The 21,687-nt window shown below is 40.9% G+C and overlaps 1 protein-coding gene across 2 annotated transcripts in view; it reads left to right on the plus strand.

Moving 5' to 3' along the window:
* PRKCB (protein kinase C beta) overlaps positions 1-21,687 on the plus strand; it is a 176,204-nt gene that overhangs the window by 70,334 nt on the left and 84,183 nt on the right. For both annotated transcript variants that reach the window (XM_063430532.1, XM_063430534.1), the window contains exon 3: positions 18,197-18,279. In XM_063430532.1, the coding sequence (XP_063286602.1) occupies positions 18,197-18,279 (83 nt within the window). The remainder of the gene's footprint in view (positions 1-18,196; positions 18,280-21,687) is intronic.

Genomic DNA, 21,687 nt, shown 5'->3' on the forward strand with positions numbered 1-21,687 from the left:
TCTCTGCAATCGTTATCGAAGCACTCACAGCCTTTGTTTGCAGCATAATTGAACGTTCGTCATGAGGAAACTCCTCTTGTGGCTGTCAGCCCGTTGTAAAACAACCACGTTTTACATTGCTACACTGAATGGACATGGTTCATGTACCAAAACCATATTGTAAAGATGAAATGGTTTTGGTGCTTAGTGTCTCTTTACATAAGGATTCCATCAGGAATCAAGGAATTAATGTAACCAGGAGCCTCTGAAACTTGCTTTCAGTCTGTTCGGCCAAATGCTGTTACAGTAACAAGATTGTAGCACTTGTCATAAGCTAGGTTGATGTGTACATTTTGGCTGCATTGAATAACGATTTCTGATTTGTTTTCCAATCGAAGATTTTTACAACAGTCTGTGGTGTCTGTGTGGCCCACTCCAAGTTCGCTTGAGTGGACAATGGCTACAAACTCTTTTTTGTTCTCTTGTTTTAAAGGGATTCTATAGTGTAAAGAATACAAAGTTGCATTCGTAACACTATAGTGCCCCCACTCTGCCCCCCGCAGTTTGGAAATGGTTAAAAACCCTTTTGTCACTCACCTAATTCCATCGCTGATGTCCATTGGTACTGATTCAGACTCCATCCCAGCTCCTCAGCTGATGTTGGCTGTCGAGGGGACTAAATGCTCATGGGCGGTGAGCACCGCGATTGCATTAGGACTACCACATAGGAAACCATTGAATGAATGCTTTCCTATGGGAATTTAGCTGATGCTGGAAGTCCTCATGCAACAGACCAGCGAGAGCACTGTGGTGCTTTAAGTGTACATTTAAATGCAGCTTGAATCTAACTTGATTCTTAAAGTGCATATTAATGTGTTTTTGTTTGTGTTTTTTTGTTTGTTTTTATAAAGGGCAATTTGTGGTTCTAAAATTGAGCAGTCCCCATGGAAAACCAATGGTGTACTCTAGCTGATCACGCAAGTTTTTATCAAAAAGTTTATTTGTCGAAGAGTTTTCATATACATTGCTTCTTATATAAGCAGTTTATTTACTAAATACCACATTCTTGTAAATTGAGAACCAAATGGCACAACTTAGGAAAATAGGGAAACCTTTTTCAAACTCTGTTAGTCACAGATTGGCTACATTTTACCATTTGGATTAATGCAAGGCAATTTTGGTATTGGTAAATGAACCCCAAGTGCAGTCTCTGGGTGATATATATATATATATATATATTGTGTCCCCAAATCCACATTTTGTTGGTGCTGTCTCTAAACACTATAATTCAAGACAAATGATGGTGATGTTGTCAGAATATACATAGCTAATTATAGTCCCAACTTCTGCCTCTGTCAGATGGTCATACACCTCAAGGACAACCGTTTTTTTATCCAAGGTCACAGTTCTCGTTCCTTCGTGTTCTGTCATGATCCACGAACAGGTTGCCATAAATTAGGTGGCTGCAATCATGCTGTAAAACTTGATTAGGCTTCGTATTTAAAGGGAGAGTCCCCATTGATCCATAGTGTGATGACCTGCTGATCCCAGCAGCTTGTGGCGTACGGACAATTAGTTCCCGGCGTTTTTCATGATGGATGCGCACCTAGCAAATTGAGTCTCCCGAATACCAATCTCATCACCAGGCAACGAATGAATCTCGGAGCAGTCACAATCGCTGCGTACAGCACATTTGGAGGGTTGGAGCAGCTGTTATAATATGTGCCTTGTTTGTGGGTTAGGTGATCATGGAATACACACTCTGGATTATCTCGGGAAAATCCCAAGATTTATTATAGCGCTCTTCGATATCTTCCAGTGATCCCCTAGCTCTGAAACAGGCAAATTAACTGTCTATTTTACGCGGAACGCTGTTGTTTTGCAGTGCAGGATCTAATTTTTTCCCCACTTACTATAGCTTGCATCTTCTTGAAAATAAAAAGTAAAGGTGAAATCCTGACACTCTGCTTCCCACTGACAATTCCTTTTTTGTGCTCTTTTGCTGACAAATTGCTTTTAATTATTAATAATTGCATAATAATTTCAGTTGAATGCTAGCAGTGTCTGAGAGCTTTTGTGTGCTGTTCTCTGCAGCATGGGATGCCAAAAGGGCACAGTCTGACTTCAGAAAGGAGCAAGAATGTCTCCGTTCCATTTAGAATTCACCCTTCACTTCCGAGTCTGTATTTTTTACCGTTTTTTTATTTTATCATCCACTGTTATAGAGCAAGAGCTAATTGTCTAGCTGCTTGTTAACCCAAGTTATTATTTTTCAACCTCTACTGCATTGTCACCTTAAACGGGCAGTAATGTATGTTTACTTCCTTAAAGGAACACTATAGAATCAGGAACACAAACGTGTATTCCTGACCCTATAGTGTTAAGACCACCATCTAGCGGTGGCGTGGCATGGAGGGAGAAGAGAGCGGCTGCATACTCGTGGAGCTATACCCCCCCCAGTAATAACACAAGCTGATGCTCCACATTCTGGCATGCATTTATTATTCATGCCCTCAAGGGCGCTACACTGCTTCCCACACCTATCAGGTGACGCTTACCAGCCCACATCAGAATGTGGCGCCTCCCTGGACAACATTCGCTTTTTAATTTCCCCCACGGTGTTGGGTCAGTGATCAATACCATGACTGCCATCCCTAGAATGATACTGCAGCCCCAGAGGTCCTTGGTGCCTGTTTTAGGGTAGTAACACTTAAGTTATACTTCTGTTTTTCTCTTATGAACAGGCAATTATTATTAATAGTAATTTTATTCATAATGTACCATCAATGGCTCTGACGTGCTATACCCATTCAGCTCTATTGATACACTATCATAACAATGCCATTGTCCATGTCCTTATCCTTAACCTAAAATTGTGCCATATCATCACAATGCTGTCCAATTTGTTTCAAAATGCTGTCTTATATGCCTGTATATGCTGTTGGGGAATTGCATGCTAATTTGTCATGATTTTATGCACACCAAAAATAAACGATAAAAAAAAAACAAAAAAACACCTAGCCCTCCCTCCCTAAATATAGTAAAATCTTGCTTTTTAGTCCAATCTGCAGGTGCTGGCTTTGCCCCTGATCTGCCTGCTTGACTGACATTATCAGCATTGATTCTCTGAGCCAATCACAATGCTTTCACACAAAATCGTCTGAGACTGTCAAGGAGGCAGATCAGGGGCAGAGCCAGCAAAAGCCAAACATAACCCTGGCCAATCGGCATCTCCTCGTAGAGATGCATTGAATCAATGAGGAAAGTCCAGTGTCTCCATGCAGAGGGAGGATACACTGAATGGCAGTCACACTGTGCAGCACTGTCCCAGGAAGCACCTCTAACAGCCAGCTGATGAGTTGCCAGTGGAGTTATCACTAGGCTGAAATGAAAACACTGCATTTTCTCTGAAAAAACAGGATTTACTGCAAAAAGCCTGATGGAAATGATTATACTCACCAGTACAAATCATTGTAGTGGCTATGGTGCTAACCCGTCATCTGCACGCTCTGCCAATCATTGAAGACATATCAAGTCCTATATGTCTTGGTTTCCATTCAGTGTCACAATGTCATTTAATGAGAGCCGTAGATTTGTCAGCTGCTCGTTAGTGATGTTCTCCTTCTGGCTGTCCTGCATGATGGGAGTCCATAGAGCTCCCCTTGTCAGTGTAGATCCTTGCATGTTACAAACACTTGCAGGGTTTGCCATGATTCCTATAGTATCTCCAGTACACCATTTTTTGTCAATATCCACATTGGAAAATAAGTGAAATCTCTGAATCTAGGCTTGTAGGTGGACTTTCAGGGTTTGGGACTTTGTTAAAATCTCCGCTTCTAGAGAAAAAACAATTAGACAAATTGATTTGTTTGACTAATTAATTTCCCCGGCGTAGAACTTCTTTTAATTTGTTTTTAGTCAGTTTAATTCATTTAAGTGAGTATGTCTAGTTTTCATTTTATTTATTCCACACAGTCCCCTTTGTTGTTGTTGTTGTAGTTTATCAATCCCATTTCAAGGCGTTGGTAATTGAATCCCTCTGTATTGGAACCCGCTGTAACAAAAAAGGGCCCCTTGGCTGCATCATTGGGAGGGAGATTTTTAGATCATTGCATTTTTTTGGGCTATTGTTGAACACCAGTTCTTAAATTAACTCTGCATCTCAGGTGACATAAATACCCCCCTCCCCCCCCTCCTAATTTCACACATGGCCTGTCGCCTTAATCCAGAACGAATTATTTCTGGTAGACTCCTCAGTGCAAGGGATTGTCATGCTGCATCCTTACAGCTTAATTTTGCGTATTATTGAGCTGCAGCTCTAATTGGCCCTATCTAGGGCATTCACATCTCCAATGGTTGGGGACAGTGATATGTTTTAAAAAGAAAACACTCCAAGCACAATAACCACTACAGTGACCTGCAGTAGTTATGGTGCCAAGAGTGCTCTGGCGCACCACAGTGTAACTAGTCAAACTGTTTGACATTCTACATTTGTTCTGTTGATCGTGCTTCAAGTCTCCACTTTAACGAGGTAGTTAAAGCCACTGGAGGTGCTTCTGGATGAGGTCCTGTCCTGCAATCTTTACAGGAGCGACGGTCAGAGTCTCCACCTTTGGAGACGGTTAATGCTTACCATTGATTTAGTGCATCTCTATGAGGAGAGGCTGGTTAGCTAAGAGCATAAAGATTGATGATCTCAGCCAGGGAGATGGGACGACTGTGGCAAGACCAGCACGTTCTGGGAAGAAAGGTAAGTAAATCTTTTTTTAGTTCACGGGGAAGGGCCCAATCTACGTAGTTCGCAGGATAGTATGGCGTTTGGACAGTGCTGCATTCTCTGTCCGTCTCCTGTCCGGGCAAATCAGTGAATTAAGGAAATCAGCCGCTAACTAGCTGTTAATTCCCAGTGATTGAGGCTGACACGGGTTTGTCGGAATAATCCCCTAGCAATATGGTAGCCAGATCTAAAAGACACGTAGCATTAAAGTCTGTATTAGTTGAAAATTCTGCAACCTCCCCTCGGTGAAATCCACACTTTACCTCTGCTCACAAAAGATGTATCTGATCATGTTTTGTGAGTGACAGCTCCTGTTACCTGACTCCACTGTGTATAATCACCTTTTAGGATCAGGTAATCAAGACATGCCTTGAAGAACCAGGTGAACCGAGGATCTCGGAATAAGACTAGTCTGTTTGGATTGGTGAGATTGTCCACTTTGGCTCTGCTAGATAAGCTGTCATTTGAGCCCATTTCTCTATTACTTTTAGTTGGCATTACGTAGATTTTAATGGCAAGAAAGCAAGCTGGGTTATTTATGCCTCGTTTCCACTGAGCAGATCGGTTCGGGTCGGTACAGTTTGGAAGGTTTAGAATGGACCAGCCCATTCTGGTGAGCGTTTCCACTGCAAGTCAGACCTTTCAGGGCCATGCGGGGTTTAGAAAAAATGCTCTTTCTGTCCACCAATCAATGGATTGTATAGTAGTTCCGCCCTAACCGAACCGTTCCATTTCCTATGGCCCTACATCTGAAGCAGGACCCTGAATGAATCGGTACGGTTCACTTATATGGACCACTTTCATAATGGAAACACCCAAAATAGCGAACCGTACCGAACCGATCCGCTCAGTGGAAACGAGGCATAAGTCTCCCCATTTTATTTATAAAGCCTTCTACATATTTAAGTAAAACACCTTTTATGGATGCTACCTATCCGTATGTAGAAGTGGCTAGTAGAACTCTTGCTGTTCCTGTTCCGTGTAACCTTTGATTTCCTGTTTAATATACAATGGAATTCCGGAAGCTGATCATCGTATTGGCTGCTGGTGTCAATTTTATAATCAAACGAGGTCTGCTCCCTAAGTTGAAATTACAGCTAACATTACTATAGCTTGGCTAGATGTAAATAATATGTGGGCAGTATGGCATTATCATTTAATATTGAAACTTGTAGGTCCCATTTTTCAAAAAAAATGTATTTCTTATTTCTTTAAAAAAAATAATGGTGGCTTGAAATAAAAACAGCCTGCCATTATGGTTAGTAATAGTTTCTTTATCACTTACCTTCTCTGTCGGAAGAGAAGACTCAAACTGTCAACCTTCGTTAGTCAAACCTTTTTGTGTTCCTCTCGTATGTCTGTCAGTAAAGGTACAATAACAGACGGCATTTTGTGGTATATTATTGAATGTTTTAACCAATTCTTGGAGGGTTAAAACGTTCAATAAAAAACCACAAGCTCCAGTCTGCCATTTTTTCCCCCTGTTTTTTTTGTTTGTTTGTTTGTTTGACTGGTGATCTGTTTAAAGGAATAATACAATTACGCAGCCTTTTTAGATGCAGAATTGCCTGAACTTGCAGAGAAAGTAATGAGAGAAGTCTATCTACATGTCAGTCACATTCCAGCCCTCTATCCAGTCCGTAACTAATTTCTATACCTTTTGGATGAGCGTGTTCCAGGTTCCATTAGACAGATGCACTGATGGAGACGGACAAGAAATACACATAGAAATCTGTTTTCCTAGAGAAGCCCCCCACTTGATTCTGCCCCCTCCCCTATTTTGCATGAACGGCAAGTGGCAAATAATATAAGTGATCTCCAGTAAGTCGAGACATTTTGAATCTTCTGCTCTGTGCTAATTTATTAAAAAATAAAAAGTGACAAGCATTCTTTTTCCTCCCCACGTTTCAAATGAGTTGGTGTATGAAGATGCGAGCTGTGCACGCTATCCACCCCTGTGGTGGTAAAAGCAGAAGCCATTGCAATAATGGGTTTTTGTTCTTCTGCTTGCGTAACGCTAGACACAGATTATCTTCTGACAGGCATGTAGCGATGACTCGGCGCAAGTTTTGTGTGGCTGAAAATCTCTCTCTCTGCGCAATTTAGTGGCTTGCCAAATCTGTCACTTAGCTTAATCGTCTATACTTCATATATTGCTGTCATCTTGAACTGTGTGTGAATAGAGATAATAAAAAATTAGCAGAGGTGCTTTAAAATGGGTTTACAGTTAGTTTTATGTATATATCTCAAGTGAATTGAGGTATACATAACATTCTATGTAAAATACATATTGTTTAGGTGTCTCCTTCTCTCTCTATGCTCTGTTTATTTTGAATGACTGGCACAAGGTGTTGCAGTTATAACAATGATTGACAGGGTGGTAAGATAAAGGTGCCCAGTACCAGGGTAGAGCTAAATGCCTCTGTGTAAATTTAGCTGTTAAATTTTTATTTTCAGACCTCACAAATGTCTGTCTGGGTTACATAATTATAGTGGAAACATGGGTTACATAATTATAGTGTTATAAAAATAAAAAAATCTGTCTGTTGGTGGTTCCTCTTTAAGGTGAAGGAACGCTATCTGGTTAATAATGCAAACCTGTATTCCAAACATTCTATATTGTTCTACACTTTTTTTTAGATTAAACCCCCCTCCACCCACCCCCACCCCCAAATGTAGGTAAAAATTGGAGAAAAGGGGTTTTACTTCCCTTTTTTCCCCAGTGCCATGGTAGTCCCTACAGCTGCTTGACCTGCCTATGTCGACATTACGCCGACCCATCTAACAGCCCAATCCAATGCTCTGCAGAGCGCATGCGCAGCAGTCCTATTGCAGGTTAGCTAACTTGGACAGCCACTGGAGGTGTATTTAACCCTGCAATGTAAGCACTGATGTATCTAATAATTCACGTTTTATGTTTTAGATTGCAGGGTTAAAACTAAAGCACTGCACCCAGACCCCTTAATTTATATTGGTTACTTAGTGCTGTCTTTTGGATCTTCTGCACATGATTCTTGATCCATGTGGAAATCTATAACTGTCTAATTTATTTAGTATGGTTGGCTCTTCACTAAATGCGTAGGACATTCAATCCTGGGGTGTCTAAGTGATCAATAATTCTCCCAGGGATTTATTTTTCTTTTTAAGATATTAAATCGTAATATTCATTCTTCAAAATCTGCAGATCTAGTGCATGGCTCGTATATATTATGCCAACTATATAAATAAAAAATGTTGCTTCATCACTTGTTAACTGGAGCAGACAAATAGTACTCTCAAGTGTATATTCTTGTTTTATGCAAAGTATTCAGAAAAAAAAAACCTTTCTGGTACACAATCTTAAAGGACCACTATAGTGCCAGGGAAAGAAACTCGTTTGTTTTCCTGGTACTATAGGGTCTTTAGGTCCCCCCACCCTCATGGCCCCCCTCCCACTGGGCTGAAGGGGTTAAACACTTACCTTTCTCCAGTGCCGGGGAACTCTCTAACCTCTTCAGACGCGCGCGCGGAAGCGCCTCTAGTGGCCGTCAGTGAGACAGCCACTAGAGGCTGGATTAACCCTAATGTAAGCATAGCAATATCTCTTTTCAGATTTTCAGTGTGGCACTCTTGTTTGTGGAATTTTATCATGCTCAAAGAAATACTCAAACCAGTGGGTTATGTGAGCATCCTATAATAATTTTTTTTTTTTTTTTTTTTTGTTAAATGTCATAAAATGTGCAACTTCTTTAAAACTTTTCATATTAAAAAAAACTTTATTTCTATAGTTATTAGTTTTGGATATTTTGTGCTTTTAAACAAACGACATCAGTTTAATTCCCAAGATCTGTGTAGCTCAGGATAGATTCTGAAAGTTTATCCACTGTAATCTTTCAGTTGCTCAAAAACAAGGACATCTGGAACTTCAGCCCCCTTAATGAAACCTGCAGAAATCAGGTTAGGGGGGGCTGGGAGAGGATGGCAAACGTGTCCTGCACTTCAAGCGCATCTGTCAATTTCAGGGGTCTTTGCATATTTCCCAAAGACCCCCAAAACGAGCAGGGGTGGTAAGTTTAACTGTTCTTTGCGGTTGACACTGTACTCATACGGCAGGTCCTTTACGGCTACTGGCGCTTCAGTTGCCAGGAACCACGTTCGTGGCATACATTAGGGTACCATACTGAGGTATGGAGAATTCGGTTGGACCGCTGGATCCTCCATAGACAAAGCCTGAATCCCACGACGGCTGCTAGGATTTGCCGAAAGTTGACTGAGGAGCTCTGACTTTTGTCAACTTTGGGTTGCGTTTGAATTTCAGTGACACGTTCACATTGTGCGTTATGGGGACTTGTCTCTGGTGATCCCAGGTGCAGGACACACGACACCAAAACAGGAATGATGGGAGTTTAGCACTGTACTACTGAAACCCATAAAGGTTTGGGTGTTTAAATTAAGTCACAGCTTTATTACATTTAATATTTTTTAGTTTAATTTTAGTAATATACAAAATGATGACTATTTCTTAAGTGTTCTTGCATAGCAAGACCACTTAATGTTATCTCACATATATATTATAATTATTCTTTTTATAGCCAAATTTGCCACCCTAACTCCTCCCACAGTTTTTACACTACATAGACAAAAATTTACCAAAACGTGCAGATTGTTCCCGATCGGATTGCTATTACTTTGTGGAACGTTTCGCCGAATGGTTAACGGAATATCGTCGTTCTTGTGGCAAAATTTGTCCCATAGGAATGAATGGCAAAGCTGAAAAATCAGGACATGATTTCTAAACTGCCACCACTCCCTCATTTTCAGGCCCACCTACACAAATCTTATATCAAAACGTTCAGCTATCCCTGCTGCCACTAAAAATGTCCATGGCTAAGCCATAGTCCTGATAGTTTTCACAATATGACCATTTGTTTGCAACTCACGCCGTCCATTGACATTCATTGAAACTCCACTCTGCAAAGCTCACATTCATAGGGCAGTTTCTAAACTGTGACTGTTCCTTCATTGTTAATATCTCAGAGACATACTATACATCAAAATGTAGGTCTGGGTCTTGTGATTCTCACAATATAAAGCTCTTCACTGTAGGATTTATAGTTTTTAAAATACGACCGTTTGAAGATGGCAACCGACAAAATACTCTGACCTGTGCCAGGCTGCAGCAGCAAGTGATGTCATAGACAAAGCCTTTTGTACACCTGCTAATGTTTTTATAACTGTATGTTTTAATGTAACTGTGAAGCACTTTGGGCAACAACATTGCAATTAAATGTGCTATATAAATAAATAATAACAATTACTCCACCCACTCCAGTTGTAGACTACTGGTGGAGGCAAGAACACTTCACAATTTCCCCAGAAATTGTAGCTTTTCTAGTTATTATTATTATTATTATTATTATTATTTTTTAAAGTGTTTTGTTATCCAGCTTTCCCTCAGGTAAGAAACATTTTCATCCAACCTACAGTCCATACCTTTGCATTGGGAGATCCCACCTCACTATATGTGAGATAAATACTGGTTTTCCTGCCGGTTGCTGCTGTACATGATTCAGATCTGCCTCAAAGTGCTTGAGTAACACAGAACAACTTTACAGTAGCCGTGAGATACAGTACTTCCTGTAGGAAATACTTGTGGTTAGACTGGTCGAGTCACAAGATGTTCATAGCAAACAGTGCTTTTCCAAACACCCTATCATTACATCTTTTGCAGAGTATTATAGCGGGTCCGTTATTTATTACAACTTGATTTTGTCATCTGTTTGTTAAAAAAAAAAAAAAAAAAAAAATGTAAATGGTCTAAACTCCTTCATAATAGTATGTGCCTGGCCTGTTACGATAAAATGCAATATGCCTAATACCTTGTCACAGTGGAGATAACTACTACCTTTTCTAAATGTGTACCGAGTAAAGGGGTCAGCCCAGCCCCTACTGGAGGTTTGGCTAAGGCACAGGCCAAACACTTCCTTGTAGCTGTACCAATTCATACCTGCAATGAGCACTGTGATTGGCTTATCGAATGTCTGGTGACTTCTTTCAACCTATCACAGCAGCCCATTTCTGCCCAGGATAATGCTTCTTTATTAGACCAAGCAACACACAGGGAGGGGATAGATTGTTGGGTACTCCTGCTTAGTATTAAACAATTTCAAAATGGTTTAATGATGAATGGAAGGGCAGTGCCAAGGGACTTCATACACTATAACCACTTCAGTTAGATGAAGCTGTTATGGTGCTTATAGTGTCACTTTTTAAGTGCACTAGTATTTGTGAGCATTGACCGGTGCAAAGTTTAGGCCAAAGTAAATGAGAATTAAAAAATAGCTAGTTTGAGTTTTTGCTTCTACGTTACTTTGGCATAACACGTGCAGTTCTCTTGTCTAAATATTTGTTAAACTGAATTATGCTGTGCCCTAATAATTTATTAGCCATATTGTGTACTTTCTTCACGAAAGCTTTACATTGAACATCTAAAGACATACACTGACAATCTCCTAAAATTTGAAAGCCAGTCTTGCTGTGATCAAAGAGATATTTGGATCTCGCCAAATGCAGTGCCACCACTCTAATGTATGCAGCCCTGTGGCTGTGGTCTCGGTGGCTTTGTGGGAATCTGTCCCTATGTAAAATATTGCTACACTTGAGAAGTTTTATCTGAATGGTGTCTGTCGAGTATTAAGACACATAAAGGCTATGAAATTACCATTAAAATACAATATATATGTAAAAATAAAATTTGACGCTAGATTCAGCAAAAACTGGTAATGAAACTGCAAAATAAAGACTTAAAATTCCCCATATTTCGTAAGCGTTCTTTTCTATTGCAGATGGTACACCACAATGGGGATAAAGTGCCCAGTAACTAAATCTGTGAAAACTGGAAATTTGCAAATTTAAATAATGTAATTTGACCGTATAACGTCTCAAACATCTGACAACATAATTTGTGGGTATTACTGTACAGGTATAGGGGGAACGGCGGTAGCACACATCTCGGTTTGATGTTTATAGAAATGGCTTCATATTATGAAAAAGATTAACTTGTGTAGAAGTATTACACTCTTTATTACAGGGATTTGCAGCTAGAACTACATGTCCCATGATGCATAGCCCATCGGTTCTCCCTGCTCTGTGCAGCAAAGTGTTGCTGTGTAAAAAGTGACGGGATCTTCATAGCATGCTATGTCTACCTTTCTCCAGCATCCTCTGCTCCTTTAAAATGTCCCTCGCTGACCTCTCCTGCAGAGTGAGTAGCATCTTCATCAGGAACCAGAACCTATCCGAGGATTACCTTCCAGGATCCGGGTCCTCCTCCGAGAGAATCTAGAGGCCAGCCAAGCATGAGTAATAAAAATAGAGATTTGGTAACTTTCCAAGGTCAAACCTCGGAAGGCTGCTTCTCTTTTCAGTGGAATATATCGCAACCCCCATTCCATGATTAACCAAAAGATTGGGTTTATTTATTTCAAGTGAATTTGTATTGAAAGCGGAACCCTTCTGTGTCTTTTGTGCAATATTATGTATTTTATTAAATGAAACAGTTTCATGGCAGCTATGCAGTAAGATCGTTTTTTGCAATCTTTCAAACTGGACTTTTTCATTTTTATGTTTTTATTTTTTTAAAAGATGTCTCTGCATATGTAAATGCCGTGTGTATATAAACGTACTTGTGCGTGGCACTAGATCACCTTCTACTGTTATAAATTTAGGGCAGGGGGATTTAATAAATTGCTTTTACAAGTTTTATTTAAAGTGGATCTGCTGCTGTGGAAACAATTGGAACGGACTTGTAAATTCCATTGGTTTCCATGGTGACGGCCCCTTTTCCAGAAGTTATCCTCTTTCATAAATCCATCACTTATGAGCGATTTTAAAAATTCTTCAATGCATTAAACCCTTTCGGTGCTATAGGGGTGCAGTGTTACATCAAACTGCAGGATATCTAACTTTCTATGACTGAGTCCATCATTCTCACCTTGGCAGAGATTGGCGTCCTGCCGAAAAGCCGTTGGTCAACCTGTCACCCTCGCTGTGTGCCAATCCTGTTCTCACACATGACAATGCTCTCAAGTCCTTCTTCTCTCCTATAATCCGGTGGCTCCGTTTGTACCCCCAGTGTGTGTTTGTGATAACCTAATTATCCAAATAATAACAGCTATTACAAATTAACGTTCTAATTGGATAGTTAAATCTGCAGTGGATTTTACCTTGATCTCAGATTGTAATTGGACGCAGTACTGTTCATACATCCTGCATTACTACACGTTAGGAGCTGCCTTCTGAATTCCGATCAGCGAGACTGGTTTTCCCCCCTTCCCTCCTCCTGCAGTTCATTTGCTGAAAGGAATCTCTTTATGTTGTCTATAAAAGTAATGCTTATTTATTTTTTTCATTTTTTTTTGCAATTCCACAGCAAGCCCTCTGCTTGTTTCAATTTCACTTACTGAAGGGAATGGCAATACGATACCCACCTGATTATACTACATTGCGCTATATCACAGTCCTAATTTTTTTTTTACCTGAAGCCTTTGTATACTAAAAGGAGTGAGACAGTTTGACTCTCCCACCATGTTGTGTGATATACCATCTATCGTCATTCTCCGTATGAAACATCTTTTGAAAAATGTATCCTGTAAAAGATCAAGGTTGATCCTGGATATAATTGTTGTATGGTGTCCAGTATGGTTGCAGAACAAACCAAATTAGCCACCTTGACTGTACATGCGCCCCACAGTTGAGGATGCAACCTACCCCTGCTCGGCCAATGGTTTGTGAATGTTGGGGAGCCATGTTCTCATTGGCTGCCTTTTTTAATTTTTGAGCCAATCAAAGTTAGCGCTGCTTCTAGTTGATCCTATGAATGAATACAACTGTTATCAAAAGGATGAGCTAGAATCCTGTACAATGACGTGGAGTATATATTCCCCTTTTTCTTGGGGCTAGGGCAGGCAATCACAGATTACAGTATGCCATCGCCCATTGATGTGAAGGGAAGAGAATTACATTTCGTGAAAGGAGGATTGAATGCAAGTGTGGTTTTAGGATGGTTTGAAGCAGCAGAGTCTTTTAATGCAAAGACGTTTTACATTTCCTGTACAAGGAATATATAGAATATTCACCATGATTTTTGTGTACAACTTACAGATTCATATTTGGGTTAAATATTTAGTAATCTTAAGAGCAGACGACGCAGACTTTGCAGATTCCTTCTACTGCTGCATGATATATGGGTGGTTTATGAAATCTGACTATAGCTCTCCTTCAGCTTACAATAATATATCTCCCATGCTGTCCAGGTGAGCAATCCGTGGCTGATGGCCTTGCCGGGTGCCCCTGAGAGGCTGGGAGGTGGCAAGTGGATGTATATTTAATGTCGTCTTCAATTATTAAACTTGAAATGAAACCTCAAAGGATTCTAAGGAAAGGGTGAAACACTACACTGCGGAGAGGGGTCAACTTCTGAGAACTGTCTTCGCTGCTAATATGACACAAAACGCTGCAAAATGCCAATGAATTCACAGCACAGAAAGGAGCCCGAGGGTCTGATATAGAATATAGACGTCTTGAACGGCAGCAGGAGCTCCTGCTGTGAAGTGCTTGGTTTCTCGCATTACACCACTCATTGTCTATCGTGTCTTGTATTTACAGAATACACACTTGGTGTCCCCTGGCAAGGAGCAAATTGATACAGGGCTATCATTGCTGATCTGAGCCTCTCGGTGACCGATCCATGCTCGGCTTTTAAAACTTGGCCTATCAGAGGTGATTAATTAGGCCAACAAGCTTAGGTCATGGTCGTGATGAAATCAGCACTGTGTAGACACTACAGATTTCTTTTTAAAGAATCGTGCCAAAACCCCACATTTTACATCCTTCAGAATACACTGAAAGACTTTGAGATAGGGTTTGGTCCAAATCAATATCTGGCCGATTTGGTGCTCTTCCGAATATCCTAATTCTGAATAAACTGAATAGTGCAACGACCGGGCCATTTGGAATGGTTGTGTCCGCTATTAGTAGAAATTGACACTTAATGCCAACTTTTCAGGGTGTCTGCTATTTTTTGGTTCAGAATTTTCCAAACCAACCTACAAATTTTATTTTTCAACCAGAATTCTTCAGAGCCAAAACAGTTCAGAATTCTAGCAGGAGCAGGAGTACTTTCTAAGCTACCACAAACCTTAATTAACCAAACAAAACTTCATCTTGAAGTGTGCCATTTGTATATCTGTATACATGCATTACATTAGCCTCTGTGTGTAATATTTTGTAATGCATTTATTTTTTTAGTAAATACTATGTTTTACAATGCTTCATCTGGGAGGACCCTCTTGCGTGGCTAGCTTTAAGTCCTCTTTGGTCAGAAGTTCTGCATAGCTGACCAAAGACCTTGCAAATAAATCAGGAGCCTTGGTCATGAATTCGAACATATATTGGGCAAGTGTGGGCCGTCTCCAAATAAACTCTGGTACTATGTAGCCATTCAAATTGATTATCGGTTCCTTCTGATCAATGGAGACTTAAAGATGACTGCCCCCATCACAAATTTTATCAAAGGTCTGTGTGTGTGTCTCTTTCTGACATTGTGCTAGGTAAAAGGTTTCTTCATTGTACAGATTAAAAGAGAATTGATGACTTAAGTGTTGGCTGGACCTCTGTGTCTTGGCCACAGTCTTATAGCACCATAACCACTTCAAAAGAATGGTTAATGGTGGTCGGACTGCCCCTTTTATTTAATTTTGTAGACTGCACACACATGTTTAAATAGGGGGTAAATAAACATCATCGGCAGGGCCAGATTAACAGCCCAGTGGGCCTGGTGCTGACAATTATGATGGGCCTAATTACAGAATCATATCGACCAAAAACACTAAAACAGTCCCAAGCGACATATATCTGATGGAGATGGTGCTGGAGAAAAAGAAAACAGCAGCTATAAGAAAATACATACCCTATGCTAATCTCTCACTAATTTATGTTTTCATCTTTAAAGTAAATCCATAACCCCTAACAGCAGTGTCCAGTCAAGCAGGAAGTCAATGGGCACGGTAAAAGGGTGTTCCACTGACACAAATCACGTAACCTGCCAAAAGGGGCGAACATGCCCAAAAAGAGGACATGTTTGCCCAAAGAATTAAAAGGCCAGACTGGCATGAATGCATGTCAGGCTGCCTGCCAATCATGCAGCTGGCCAACTAAGGGCATACTATGCAGACAGCACCCTGAGCTTGGCATAAATGCGTCTAATGATGCGCTCGCTCAACGCTTTCTAAGAACTGTCCCCTAGCACTCACTGGTCCACTTGTCTCCTTACCTTCTTACTAGCAGGCATAAGCTCCTTGTATATAGTCTGGGACAGAGAAAAGCTGTATGTAGTGAGTGTACAAGAAAGGGAACATGCCACAGTGTTAGAGAGACCAAAGGCAGCATTATCTTAACCCCTTAAGGACCATACTAATGGAATAAAAGGGAATCATGACATGTCACATGTCATGTGTCCTTAAGGGGTTAAAGGATCACTATAGAGTCATGAACACAAACATGAATTCCTGACCCTATAGTGTTAACACCACCATCTAGCCCCCCTGGGCCCTCATGCCTCCATAAATACAGCAACATCTTACTGTATTCAAGCCAGAAGCTGTAACTCTGCATGCTGTTGGACTCAGAAAAACAAGCAGTCTGCTGACATCATTAGAAGTGGTGGTCTGATCCAATCAAAGTGCTTCCCCCATAGGATTGGCTGAGACTGTCAACGAGCCAGATCAGGGGCATTGCCAGCATGATTCAAACACAGCCCTGGCCAATCAGCATCTTCTCATATAGATGAATTGAATCAATGAATCTCTATGAGGAAAGTTCAGTGTCTGCATGCAGAGAGAGGAGACACTGAATGTTTGGATGCATTATAGGCAGCCATGACCCAGGAAGGATCTCTAATAGCCATCTGTTGGAGTGGCCAGTGAAGTTATCACTAGGCTGTAATGTAAACACTGCATTTTCTCTGAAAATGATGATTCTACTCACCAGAACAAACTCAATAAGCTGTAGTTGTTCTGGTGACTACAGTGTCCCTTTAACTATATTCATTGTCAGCCAGTCCACACAAGTTTTGTTCCCATACATCCCTCTTAAGTTTCCATACTTAAGTAAGAGTATGTGAAAAGTAGTTAGGGTCGCCACCTTTCTTGAAAAAACATACCGGCCTTACTAATTTGAATAATTAAATATGTATGGGTGACATCACATGATGTAAATCACAAGGAGTGACAAAAGAGAAAATGCTGTAAAATCACCCAAAAAACTTAGTTTGATTCTGCTGTATAGATGGAGTCATCCCAGTGCCCCCATGTCTCCCAGTGCTCTCATGACTCAGTGCCCCCATGTGTCGATTACTCCAGGCCTCAGTGTTCCTATGTATCAGTGTCTCAGTGCCCCATGTCTCCCTGTGTCCTCCAGTATTCCCATGTGTCTATGTCCCCATGTATCCCAGGGTCCCTATGTCACTAGGACACTAGGAAGACAGGGAGACCTGGGGACATGGTGAGACCTAGGGACACGGAGACACCAGTGACACTGGGAGACTAGGGACACTGGATGGGACACTGGGAAAATAGGGGACACTTGAAGACATGGGGACACAGACACCAGGGCCACAGACACTAGTGACACTAGCTTGGAGACATGGAGGCACTAGGAGACATGGGGACAGTGAGACACTGGCAGACTGGGGGCACTGGGAGACTAGGGGGCACTGGGAGACCAGGGACACTAGCTGGGAGACATGGGGACACTGTGTCCCCATGTGTCTCTGTGTCCCCAAGTGTCTGTGTCATAATGTCTCCCATTATCTCCCAGTGCCTTCTTGCAGCCTCCCCCCCCCCCCCCCCTCCCTCACTTCCCTGAGCTGTAGGCTTTCTCTGCAGGGTGGGAGTTGCTGTCTGGACTCTCTGTAGCTGCTCCCCTGCGGATCAGTGAGTAGAGATTGGCAGGGAGGTATATGCTGGAACTTCCTATGCCTGCCTGTCTCCACACACAGCAACTCCTGCTGGCCAGTGTCGGTATTGCATAGTAATCTCTTGTTTATACTGAGAAAAATACCAGCATTTGTATTGCTAGTATCACTGCAATATTGGCACCAACCAGGCAGCCTCAAATACTGCCTGTGCCAATAAAATAAAAGCCAGGTGGAATCCCTAAGAGTAGTGGGTGAAGAAAAAATAAGTCAAACTTTTTTTTTTTAAAGTCAATGTGCCTATTCCATGGGCCTGGGCCTGGGCCTGGAGCTGCAGCTCCATCAGCCCCTATGTTAATCCGGCCCTGATCATCGGATAAATACCGGGAAGTGACAGTCCCCGTTTAAGGAATGTATTGTTTTCAATGACTTATTTATAATGTAGACCTGAATAACAGTGTGCTAATTTCTCCTCTGTCTCTACACAGTTTGCTGTTTCGTCGTTCACAAGCGCTGCCATGAATTTGTCACGTTTTCCTGTCCCGGTGCAGACAAGGGACCAGCTTCTGATGTGAGTATTTATCAGTGTCTGTGTGGACGTAAAACTATAATTGCTGAAACAAAAATGCTTTTTTTTTTTTTTTTTTCTCCTTGTTTTTAGGATTATTTACTAAACTGTTTAAGAGAACAGAAGGGATTGGCAGAAATGTTAAGTCCACTAAATAAGCTGCAAAAAATTGGCTTCACCTCTAGCTTGCCTTTCTCCTATCGTTTCCTCTTTTCTTCCTCTTTCATAATCTGTTCATTTCTTCATTTCTGATCTAGTTCTCTAAAAACATAAGTCATAGCAGGGACTACTTTGTCTTCTATATTTTTACTACGCTTGACAAAGGTAACAAAAGACCAGCTTAACTTCCTCTTTGAGGCCAACTTACGTTAACTTCCACCCATTTGTCAATTTTTCTTTTTTTTTTTCCACCCATTTTTTTTTCTTCTCAAAAAGCGATAGTGTTTGGTATCATTGATTAACGGTTCCCATACTTGGGCATTGCAAAAAAATATATATATATTCACTCCAAAACTCAAGTTATACCCCAAAAACCTTCCTAAAAGTATGTGCTTGCTGAATGTTTCTAAATAAATTATACAAAAAGGAACTGATTCATTAAACTCTTGTAGTACAGAGGTTAAGAGACACATGCGCAGCGGTCCAAAGCGTTTGTATACCTTTTTGGCACTTAGATTGTTAAACACATTGATACATTCCATTTAAAGAAATGATTAATATGCTAATTCCTAGCCTGCGAAGCTCAGTGAATATATTAGTGACGTGCAAATGGCAGAGTTGGAACAAACTGGGATAAAGAGGTAGAACAGAGTACCCTGGGATGCGTTTGAAACCTTTCGGCACTGGATGTGTGGTCTGACTAAGCTGGCTGCTATAGGATCTGACCCCTTTACATTTCGCAGATTTATAACGGCTCTCATGCAGATGCAAACTAGTGGAAGAGGTGGTCACGGGGGTTATTTAAAATGTCAAATTGTAGTGAATTGAAAACCCAATTGATGTTACTACTGCAAAGGATTCTGGGTGGGCATATGCAAATTAGTTCAACAAGGAATCACCTTTCCCCCTCATTAATCCATTTTAAACATGGATTCCTTGGAGTTTGTGTTTGCTGTGTATAACGCATTTGTTTAACATTGTATTGACTATCCACTGAGTTTAGGTGGAAGGGGTTTTCAATCACAATTATTACCCACCGTAACTTTCTGGGTTTTTGATGGATGGATGTACTTTAACTCACCAGACTGCACAACAGGTTTTCTGTGAATTGCAGTTTAGTTGTCCCCCTTCTAGTGTGAAACCTGATATACAAACTACAACTCCCAGCAACCTCTACTGTGCTGCACAACTGAACAGTACAAGTATTGTATGGGCGGAGGGGAGCCTGGCTTCCTCCTGTGATATATTTGAGGAAGGAGGTGGGATTATACCTACAGGGCGAACAAGGATAGGGAAGCTCTGTGCACCATAACCCATGCAAGGAGCACCAGTTATAATGGCGCTTGGAGAGTGTCCCTTTAATTCGGATTGAAATTTGTCTTGCTTGCTGAAAGACCTGTATTAATATACTCCTGTCAGCCATTCCCCTGTCTGCAGACCCAGGGGGCCTATCTTTAGACGGTTCATTAATGAGCATTTAAAGACTATTAATTTTTTAGCAGTTCCAATCTTTTTAGACTGTCTCAGTGGGATTTGCTTTTCATATCTTTTGATCTCTTGCGTTGCTTGTGTGCCACTTATGGTTTATTTAAAAGGGTTTAGTTTGCATGTTGAGCACCCTCTACTGGCAGTATTAACAATTACAACGTTGGAGCAGAACCTTGATCATTCTATATGTGACCATACTATTCTGGGAGATAATGCAGTCTATAATTTGGCTCCTTTCTAATCTTAAAGGATCCTCTCTATTGTGCATTTCATTACTTATTTAGAAATGTCAACCGGCAGTCATAGAAGACATTTGCATGATTTTCTGTGTGTCTTGTGTACAATGCACGTTGCAGTCACCAGTTGAATTGTCTGTCACATCCTTTTGAAGATGGCTCTGTGTCCGGGATACGGTCTCAGGTGTGCGTTTGACTGTAAATTGGGCCGGAGGAGGCAAAATCATATCCCCAGCTGCGGGGTGTGTAGTTTACAACAGCTGGGGATCTTCCTTTTTTGTATAACCTAGTATAATTTCAAATTAGCTGTTACTTTCTTGTGTTCCGTATATCTGTAGAGCTTTTTATTTGTGTTTTTTTTGTTTAGTTTTTCCGTGTTGAATTTAAGTGTTCGTGCCAGTCACTCTTTCAAATGAGCTGTGACTCAGGTAATGACTCATGCACACATTAAGTGCTGATGTCACCACCCACCGTTCTCACTTCACTACATAAGGTGAATAATTTTTTTTTGCTTTCATTCCTGCTTGAGATTTTTTTTTTTTAATGTCATTTATTTTGCACACACATATATATTTTTTTGTTTTTAACCTTATTTTCCCCAGAATCTTTCTTCTGTATATGATGCTTAAACGTTTGTCATTGAGTTCTCTGGGCACGGCAGGTTTATTTTCATGTTGAGGGAACCTCTCTGCAGCCAAAGATGTTCCCTCTAAGCATTTCCAAACACTCCCTTCTGCTTTAATCTTTTGATGAATTGAGGCCGCGCAGTAGTCATTTCGCTAATGGAGACCTTTGTTTGCCCGGGTGACATAAGGAGGTGACCGTGCTGTTGAAGTAATGGATGGAATATCTTTTCATGGTTACATCAGACATTGGGTTACATGTTGAGACTGAGCAGCCTGTAACTGAATAGGCAATCCCTTCCGTCCACAGAGCAGGAGAAATGGCGAAATATCAATTAATGCCGAATCTTTGGAACTTAATGGAGGCGAGGGGAAATCACATTTTTGTAACTTTTTTTACAGCTCTTATAAAAATGTAAATGGTTAATTATCTATTGTGTTATTTGCATAATGGAATAAGTATCTGTCCGGTTCCATGACTGCAACTCCCAAAACCCACAGCCAGCCTGTGCCCAATAAAATATCGGCTGACTGTCTTAGGAGTTGTTTAACAGCTGGGAGAGACTCCTGTAAGGAAACCTGTCATTGACTTCACTAAAGGGAATGCAGGGATGCTGTAAGTGTTTTTGGGATAGTGAGGATGGTTGACAGAGACCTCTGCCTGAATTACTACAAGAAACATTGAAAAGCCATTGGAGAAGTAAGATCTTGCACTCACTCATGTTAGCCTGCCTATCAAACCTTTAAATTCACATCTACAACTCTTGCAGCCCCAAGAGTTCTGTTTTTTTGTTTGTTTGTTTTTTAAAAAAAACATAAGTTTCCAGTTCAGAAAACATGTATATCGTCCAACAAAATTGTTGCCATCCCTTGTTTTCTGGCTAGCCACCCCAAGCCATGATTTA

This window comes from Pelobates fuscus, chromosome 8 (assembly GCF_036172605.1).
Source record: "Pelobates fuscus isolate aPelFus1 chromosome 8, aPelFus1.pri, whole genome shotgun sequence".
Taxonomy (NCBI): Eukaryota; Metazoa; Chordata; class Amphibia; order Anura; family Pelobatidae; genus Pelobates; species Pelobates fuscus.